Here is a 10,457-nt window from a genome sequence, read left to right as displayed (position 1 = left end):
AAGGAGTGGAACGGATATCGCTTAGCAATCTATTAAACGTGTTGTATCTATTGTGGTAATGTTTATTCTTAGTTAACCTTACATTAGGAGCGCCTATAAAATGGTTATACATAATGGAGTAACTGTAATTTACAATGTAAATCAAGATTTAAATCATTTATAAAGTACTGATTTATAACAGTATTTTAAGGTTTTGGGACAATCAACAGTGGACATCATAAAATGAACTAATAATAATAACGAAACAATGATTGGTAAAAGAGCCTCTGGTAACCATGGAAACCGTGGGGTTGTTAAATCGTTACGCGTGATGGCGGAGTAGCCTTACCAACATGACGTTCGTGGTGGATGTGGTTTCCGAAGAATCGTTCTATGACAATCTGACACTCGGCCTAGTTCGCTTATTGGGTAAGTAAGTGAGCAAATGTCTTAGATTACTGTATAAACTGTAAAAAAGAAAAAGCACATTTCATTTGTGCAGTCTCTTTCGTGTAATGCCGCTTAACAAACCTGAAGGGTATCGGAATACGATGGTCGGGGTAATTAGGAAGTGAACATGTATTTCGCTCTCGTAGAGTTTCTAGTTACAAATGTAGCGGGGCCGTATTAGATTCTGACAAGAAAACGTGGTTTAACAAAATCCGCCTTTCTTAAGTACTGGTTGTTCATTTGTGTTTGACCCGTGTTGCCGTAAGTGGCAGGTAAGAATTCTACTAACCGCAATGATATCAGTAGATTTTAGACTCTTTTAACAATAAACAGATGAAGTAATAAATTCGTAAATACTTACTTACGGCTTTTAAGGAACCCGGAGGTTCATTGCCGCCCTCACATAAGCCCGTCATCGGTCCCTATCCTCAGCAAGATTAATCCAGTCTCTATCATCATATCCCACCTCCCTCAAATCCATTTTAATATTATCCTCCCATCTACGTCTCGGTATCCCCAAAGGTCTTTTTCCCTCCGGTCTCCCAACTAACACTCTATATACATTTCTGGATTCCCCATTCGTAAGTACTAGACCTGGAATTAAAAAAAGTTTATTTATTTATTTACTTGTTTATTTATTTATTCATTTATTTATTGAAACAAATGAACGAATTAATTAATGTTTACTTACGTACTTATTTACTTTTATTTATTTAATCTGGTACGTTAAAGTCATCTGGCCTTCTCTACTATACCATAAGAATACAAATAGGCATATATAAAAACAACAAAGCAGAAGAAGTAAATATTAAGCAGAAATAAAATTAAAAATATAAATACAAAGAGGAAAATGAAAAAAGATGGAAGGAAAATACAAGTAAAAAGAAAAGATCACAACAGACACAAAAAAGTAGGTCTACTAATATAATATATTGACTGCCTAATATATTTAGTGATTAAAGAAAATGACTAAACATCTAAAAGTAAGTAACTGATAGTACAAATTTCAAGAGAAACAAAACAGTCACGAATTCGAAACATTTGCAATGAAGTTTATAATATTCAGTTTACTGGATTGCACTCTACTCAGTAAGATGAGTAGAATAAGTTTTTTTTTTTTATTTTAAGACTCTGAAATGAATATTTAGGCGCCCAAAATAGACGCTAAAATATTATATATATATTGTGTTGTGCCCAAGGACAGGTCTTTCATTGAAAACCCAGCATTCTGCAATCTTTCCTATTTTCTGCCTTTCTCTTAATATAAATATATCCGGTGAAATGATAAACAATGAAGAGTGCTTTCTCTGGACCAAGAGGGAAGATTGCATCCTTAAGGGGTTAGGTACAGCTTACAGCAGTAAAATTTTGTAAATATTCAACATATTTTTCCTCCATTACTGTATCTTGTACAGTAATGAAAATTAGTATGTGTAAAATATGTCCTTCTGCTATACTGTATGAAAAAAGTATTTTTACGATTTAAAAAAATTATTTACTTTTTTTTTTTCAAAATTCAGTTCACTGTGCAGTGATGAAGCCTTTCCCACATAACTAAAAAACCATCCAACATTCTGTGATGAAATTTTTGGTGTCTATTTATGCATGCCATATCTACAATATGATGCAAGATCATTTCTCTACCTTTGATAATTGTCTGATAAAAAATAAATTATTTTTAAAAAAGGTCAAATATCAGTATTTTTTTAACACAAAATAAAAAAAAATATTATTTATTAAGGAATGTAGTTGAAAGAGTAAACTTGAGTTTCAGCAATAAAATGAAAGAGAGAGAGAACATGAAAAAATTAACAAGTTTATGAGTTATGAGGGAAACGCTTCTTCACTGCACAGTAAACTGTCACCATATTGAATTTTGGAAGAAAAAATATAAATATTTTTTTTAATCGTAAAAATATTTTTTTTTCATATACAAGAAGGACAGCCCTTTACACATACCAATTTCCATTATTGTACAAGATACAGTAACGGAGGTAAAAAATGTTGAATATTTTCAAAAAATTTACTGCTGTAAGCTGTACCTAACCCCTTAATATGAACATGTGGCCACATCACTGCGAGTTTGGTAATGTGAAATCCCTTAGTATCATCGCCTCTTCTGCTAACGCCATATCATCAGGAAATCTTAAGCACTTCATTCTTCTTCCTCCTACTACCACCCCTCCCATGTTCTGAAAACAGTTCTCCACTAAATCTTCCAAGTGAATGTTGAACAAGTTAGGTGATAAAGGGCATCCTTGTCGTACCTGTTTCCCTATTCTATTTTCCTCTAATATTTCTTCTTCTATCCTGACTGACTCGTTTCATATGAAGATACGATGATTAACAGGTAATTAAAACTGATCAATGATCTCTCTTCATTTAATATCCCCTCAATTATAGAGGTAAAACGAAGTAGATAATGTGGCGATAAGCAATAATGTAATGAGTATTATTTGTAGACAAAATCAGAAGGTGTAACTGGACTCTCAGGTTTGAACTCGAGTCTTTCGCATGGAAATCAGACATTCCGGTCTCCAGTTAAGAGTGTGGCATTTTTACGACTGAAAGGAAATATATATAATTTACCGATCCACATAAGTGTAACACGAGAAAGTTGTTTCAATGCTATCTATAGCCTATACCCAGTGAGAAAAAGTAATATAAAAACACTCTATTCGTAACGCACCAGTTTTAAAACACACGCAAATCTGACTTCAATTTTTTTCACGTAAAAATATGCCAGAAATATTTATCCACTTGACATGTATGCAGATTTACACGCAAGAGAGAAATTACAAGTTCTTTCAGATCTCCTTGCACGTGACTTCCAGGTCATAGAAATAGCCTATACATAATAATTAGTAAAAATGGAAAGTTGTTTTATAAATAAAATATTATAAAGAGAACAATTACAAAATCACAGTGCATAGCGTTTATTTTTTTTTTCAGTTCATAAAAATTCATTCGTCAAACATGAGAAGTGATATCAGATTCCCCTCTGTTTCGTTCCAAGTCCTTAATGTTGTAATTACAGTATGTTGGAGAAATTATTTTTTGTGCTCATTGGTTTCAAGTGAAACTCCGAAGGCCATTGTTGTTAGAGTGAGACGATTTGCAGAGGTGAAACTGAAACCACTGCATGATTCATTAAGAATCTTGAAAATTTATACAGTATATACTACGATTAAGTGTCAGGATGTAAAGGCTCATTCACAATGAAAATTAAACATAACGTAAGCGTTAACTTAAAATGTAAACGTTGCGGTAAAATCAAGAACATTCACGATGGGAACATAAACATAACCGCAAAGATACTTAGTAACCATGGAAACATAACAACGACGTCATTTCGTCATATTCTGTCGTATACTTCAGCGCTTCACGATTATGTACTGTTTGCAATCACGTAAGCATAAGCATGAAAGTTTTGAGTTAGCAAACTTTCATGTTAACGTCTAACGGCAATGTTAATGTCAGTGTTTATGTGAATCATTGTGAATGATACCATTTGATAACCTGGCCGCAAACTTATGTGTTTATGTTACGGTTATGTTTAATTTACATTGTGAATGGGCCTTAAGAAAACACTTTTTTATTTTTAAATGATTTAAATGGCTAGAAATGACGAGAGGCCTTCGAAATTAAGATTAGATAGTTAATTTGAATTTCTGAACAAACCAGGCTCATAAACGTAAAAAAAAAAATAATAAATCTAGGCCTACTGATATGAAATGAGTTAACTTTGACACAAATACATGTTCTACGACTCAAATGAGAGATTATGAACTCCGTAACAAATCTAAGTGAAGGAATTTTGAAAACACTTCATTGGGAATTTTTTTAAGTTATCGGATATCACTTTAATGTCTAACTTTCGGCTTAGATGCATTATAGGCACCGCCAGCCTATTTGATAATATCGACTCATATTCTTATCTGGATTGTTTTCCTAATATAGCCAACTTAATAAAATTAATCCATTTTTTATATATTTCAATAATACGTAATGCCACTGCCTTCTCCAAACTTATTCATTATTCATTACAGTTTTTTACGCAAATATTTTCCCTGGACCTTGTAGTGTTTAAATACACGCCATGGTGGCATGCAAACAAACAAACTTTGGTTCTCAATTATTCAAACAATAGGCATCGATAATTTCATTTATCGAACTGCTACTTCCGTTGACCTTTTTTTTAGGATATATATTAACTGGCGGTACCTATAATGCATCTGTTCCTAACTTTCTTCTAAAAATATAAATATGTATTTCATACAAAAATGAAGATATAAAAAAGTCGCCGAATCGTGAAGAGCGAATATTTTCTAAGTCCACTTCGGATCACGGTGATGTTACACGATGCTCGCGCTTATAGAAGGAGTTTCGCAACTATGAAGTTATTCGAGATCTGCGTCTCGTAGAGTAGGGGTAGAGTGCTCGCTTAATGAAGGTTGTGAGTTCTAGCCTAGTTCAAGTTATCATTTTATTTTATTACCATTCTTTAGCGATATAAATAATATTCAAGTTATCATTTATATTCTGTTATAGTTATTTAGCGTTATAAATAATATTTAAGTTATTATTTGTATTCTGTTATCGTTCTTTAGCAATATAAATAATATTCAAGTTATCATTTATATTCTGCTATCGTTCTTTAGCGATATAAATAATATTCAAGTTATCATTTATATTCTGTTATCGTTCTTTAGCAATATAAATAATATTGAAGTTATCACGTGTATTCTGCTATCGTTCTTTAGCGATATAAATAATATTCAGGTTATCATTAGTTTATGTTAAGAATAATTTTCAGGATTATAACCAGAGCTTCAGATATTCACACAAAACAACGACTAATATTCTTTAGATATTAACACTCCCCAATGTGTAAGTCTAAATAGTATTTTTGGAATGGAGTTAATTTTACAATGAACTGCCTTTAGCAATTAGATCTACAGCAAACACAAAATTTAAACATACTATTCATAAAAGCTTAGTTTTAAGACACTTCTATAGTATTAAGGAATTTATGGATTATCAAATTGAAGGGTTCAGAGCTATAGCGGGCCAAGCGCCATCTAGTAAGTTAAATGTTAAAGTTAAGTGAAAATCATAGTTTAATGAAGATTAACATATCATTTAGTTTTAATGTGCATATTTCATATTGCTTGTTATATGTTTAATTGAAATATGGTATTCACTTAATTTTAACCATTGTTTTCTCCGTTTTTAATATACAGTATGGCGCTTAGCCCACTATGGTTATGAACCCTTCAATTGAACTTTCTTTAAATATTTGATAATGTCTTTTTTAGTTTATTATACTGACCTCTGGCGCAATAAATTTGTTGTATTGTATTGCCAAAATTGGGTGACATGTTCTACGTATTGGAATAACCCTGATACAGCACAGATTTTTTTTACATGCGAAATAGTGGATAATGGAGCTATGTGATATGTTCCCACAATATGTACTTAAAAGATAAACTAATTATCACAGCAGCTATAAACATAGCAGAAACATTGACGACGAAATCTATTCTCGGATATGATTATAAAGTCTACTTTTACAGAAGGAAATGTAATCATGTCTCGGTTTGAAATAGACGTAACGAATTTCAGTCGCAATTTCATGCGAATTTGTGTCACTTTATTTCGCTTAACAGACGCGTAGTTTCACTTCTTTGACATCATTAGAGCAAGAAATTTGCTTACAGCATGCATATTCATCAAAATCTCGATTACGAAGATTTCCATGTCCATCACTTGCTTTCTCTATATCAGTCGTTCAAACCTATTACAGAACGAGTTCAATGTCATTCGCTAATGAATATGCTTTGTAACTCTTATTTTACCACACTTTTGAACTACTTAACAAGACAATAAAGTGATGCCATGACAATTAATATTTGAAGGGTTCAGGACCATAGTGGGCCAAGAGCCATTTACTAAAACCGTAGAAAACAAGGGTTAAAATGAAGTTATTACCATAATTCAATGGAAACATAAAGCAAGTAATATAAAGTATACACATTAAAACTAAATATGTCAATCTTCATTAAACTATGGTATTCATTTAACTTTAACCCTTGCTTTCTCAGTTTTTAATAAATGGCGCTTGGTCCACTATGGCTCTGAACCCTTCATTAGCAGATTATTTATCGACGCTATATCAACTTACTCGTTACGGAATGCGCGCTGATTCGAGTCCTCATGGGGGAAGAAATTTTCTCATTATGGGACCGGTGCCCACCCAGCATCATGATGCACTTGGGGAGCTACGATAGATAGCGAAATCCGGTTGCGAATACCAGCTATAACGGCTGGGGGGATCATCGTGCTAACCACACGATACCTCCATTCTGTTTGGATGATCGTCCACCTCTGCTTCGGCATGTGGGCGTGAGGCCAGCAGCCGGCTGGTCGGTCTAGGCCCTTCACGGGCTCTAGCGCCACGGATATCAACTTACTCACTTATGGCTTTTAAGGAATACGGAGGTTCATTGCCGCCCTCACATAAGCCCGCCATCGGTCCTATCCTGTGCAAGATTAATCCAGTCTCTATAATCACATTCCATCTCCCTCAAATCCATTTTAATAGTATCCTCCCATCTACATCTCGGTCTCCCCAAAGGTCTTATATCAATTGCTAAGTTATTTAGGAATTTCTGATAGCGCCGTCTTTGTTTACATTCTCCTCTCACAAGTCTTGCAGCGTTGCAACACGTTACATTTCGTATTCTCAAAACTATTGGACGTATCTTTTTTAGTTTGTTATTTAACAACGCTGTATCAACTACTGTACTAGGTTATTTAGCGTCAATAGGATTGGTGATAGTGAGATGATATTTGAAGAAATGAGGCCGAAAATTCACCATAGATTACCGAACATTCGCTTCACGGTTAGGGAAAACCTGGAAGAAAACCCAACAGTCCAAGTGGAAATCGAATACAGGCCCGAGAGCAACTTCAAATCGACAGATAGACGCTTTAGCCAACTGAGCTACGCCGGTGGCCTATTGAACGTATCAAAAAACGTATTTGACAAAACTTGTTTGATCTATTACTGCTGTGAATTAATGTAATAGGTTCCCTTTCACCCTGTATTTGGGCAGTTGAGCCGAGGATTCGTCGTGGATTTATTTATTTTATTGGGTTATTTTACGACCCTGTATCAACATCTAGGTTATTTAGCGTCTGAATGAAATGAAGGTGATAATGCCGGTGAAATGAGTCCGGGATCCAGCACCGAAAGTTATCAGCATTTGCTCGTATTGGGTTGAGGGAAAACCCCGGAACAAATCTCAACCAGGTAACTTGCCCCGACCAGGATTCGAACCCGGGCCACCTGGTTTCGCGGCCCAACGCGCTGACCGTTACTCCACAAGTGTGGACGGATTCGTCGTGGAAGAGATCGAGAAACTTTCGGGGCGAAATGGGGGGGGGGGAGAACAAGAGCCAAGTAATCAGTTCTTCGTTACCCCTAGACCACATCAATGGCTCTTTAAAATAACTGATAGGTAAAATTAAGAGTTTCATCCACTCAGTAGATATCCACCGTTATATATTGTCTGAGAACCAGTCTGCTACCAAGGAAGATGTGGATGCGTCATCGTTTCTTCGGAATTGAATGAAACTTGAAGTCTGTAAACAGACCTGTGTTTAGCGGAGCAGAGGAAAACATGTACTCTACAGGCCTATACGCTTCCCGTGTGCACAGAGCATATAAAAGCTACTGGCATAATTACTCATGGTTGTTCCTGAAAGTAACAGTTTAAATCCTGTTGGTTTGTGTGCCATCAAATCCTGTTGTTACGCATGCGTGAAGTTCCACAACTGGCACACCCTATTGAACGGGCGTTTGACGCGTGTTGAAACGGTAGACTAGTATTTCTCAAGCTTTTTTTCACCGCGGAACCCCATCATTTAACCTATTTATAGTGTAACAGATCAAATTTCTGCACATTAAAGAACAAAACTAAATTTATTTCATTAATTTATTAACATAATATCTCTTAAATTGACTGAGCACATTGGGAATTCAATAATTTTTTATTAGGTCATTTTATGACGCTGTATCAATATTTTAGGTTATTTAGCGTCAAAATACATAGGCTACCTCTGAAAGAGTAGTTGTTAATATAGCCTGTGTCTGTTAATTATTCTAAATGGATGTATTATTATTCCACTAATAAAATAGGTGTTCCGCAAGGAACAGTTCTTGGACCGATTTTATTTTTAATATATATTAATGACCTTTTAATGTTATACCTTAAAGAATATGAAGGTGATTTATATTCGTATGCTGATAATACTGTTTTACTTTATAGTGGAAAAACTTGGACTGATGCTTATTATAATGCAAACTGCGGTTTAAAATTAATAAAAAAATGGTTCAATTTAAATTCACTTGTAATTAATAAAGATAAAACAATAGCTATCCCATTTTCTTTAAATAATAGATGTAATAAACCAATTTCATCTATACTACAAATTAAAATGCATAATTCTGATTGTTCCGATATAAATTGCAATTGTTCAGTTATTAATGAAGTTAATGCGGTGAAATACTTAGGTATAATTTTATTATTGATAATCATTTAAAATGGAATAATCATATTCATTATATTTGTAATAAATTACGTGAAACATTATGTTACTTTGTTGTTCTAAAAAATATTTTGTCAATTAACTGTTAACGCATAATTTATTTAGCATTATTTCAATCTATATTTATGTATGGTATCATAGGTTGGGGTGGAACTTATAAATCCAACCTTTATCCGTTAATTTTACTACAGAAAAAAGTATTTAAAAATTTGTTTAAAAAAGCAGAAAGATTACCCAACTGAATTGTTATTTAAACACTTCAAAGTTTTCAATATTAAACAAATGTATTATTTTATTAAAATATTTTCATAGAAATTTTAATAACTTTGAAAGGTATATACATAAATATAGAACCAAAAATATGAATTCTCTACGTTTGTGTGAACCAAAATGTAAAACCAATGCAGCTTTTTACCATAGCATAAGTCAAGGTCCCAGATTATTAAACAAATTTTATTCCAATATTATTTTAACCACGAATCCTCTCCAAATTAATAAAAAAATAAAAAACAAATTGTATTGGATTTATAGTTTGGGTTTAAACATATTAATCACTATTTAATCTGTATTCACTCTCAATTTTAATTTTATTTTTGTCTGTATTGGAATCCCCTCCTGAGCACGAGTCTTACTCATTCAGGAGTGGGCTAGTTTATCTTTCATTGTATTTATTAACTTGTATTCATTTCAAACTTACTAGCAATAAAATAAATAAAATAAAAAATAAAATAATTTTTAAGGAGATAAAAAGTTATTAACAAAAATAAAAGCACTCTAAGCTCTAATGATTGTAGTTTCTGTTGCAATACCTGAATGAATGAATGAATGAGGAAATATCAATTGAAAGCTACACGATGATAATCGCGTTCTTGCAACGATTCTTGGAACTCCTGGATGGCTCAATATTGTCTGTCGTTCATGATCCAGAGCCGTCCACCCGAGTGAGACTCGGACATCCGTTAAACCGAACATTGGACCACTCTGCGAGACGGAAGAGCTTCGCATACTGTTTATAGCGCCAGGCGTTCAGTAACAATATATCGTTTCTATTTTTCGTAACCGGTAAGGCTCATTCACAATGAAAATTAAACATAACGTAAGCGTTAACTTAAGAATATAAACGTTACGGTAAAATCAAGAAATCATACCATCATTCACGATGGGAACATAAACATAACAGCAAACATATACTTGGTAACCATGGAAACATAACAACGACGCCATTTCCTCATATTCTGTCATAACTTCAGCGCTCCACGATTGTGTTCTGTTTGCAAATCACATAAGTTTGAAGTTTGCAAACTTTCATGTTAACGTCTTACGGTAATGTTTATGTCAATGCTTATGTGAATCATTGTGAATGATCCCATTTGGTAGCCTGGCCGCAGTGGCCGCAAACTTCTGTGTTTATGTTA

At 33.7% G+C, this 10,457-nt stretch overlaps 1 protein-coding gene across 1 annotated transcript in view; it reads left to right on the top strand.

Moving 5' to 3' along the window:
* The first annotated feature begins 332 nt into the window (after positions 1 to 332).
* Positions 333 to 10,457, top strand: part of LOC138697074 (tubulin polyglutamylase complex subunit 2-like) — a 28,415-nt gene continuing 18,290 nt past the window's right edge. The window contains exon 1 of the mRNA XM_069822670.1: positions 333 to 408. Within this exon, the coding sequence (XP_069678771.1) occupies positions 333 to 408 (76 nt within the window). The remainder of the gene's footprint in view (positions 409 to 10,457) is intronic.

This window comes from Periplaneta americana, chromosome 3 (genome assembly GCF_040183065.1).
Source record: "Periplaneta americana isolate PAMFEO1 chromosome 3, P.americana_PAMFEO1_priV1, whole genome shotgun sequence".
In the NCBI taxonomy this organism is placed as follows: Eukaryota; Metazoa; Arthropoda; class Insecta; order Blattodea; family Blattidae; genus Periplaneta; species Periplaneta americana.
Note: the sequence above shows the minus strand (reverse complement) of the source record. Positions and strands in the feature narration are given on the sequence as shown.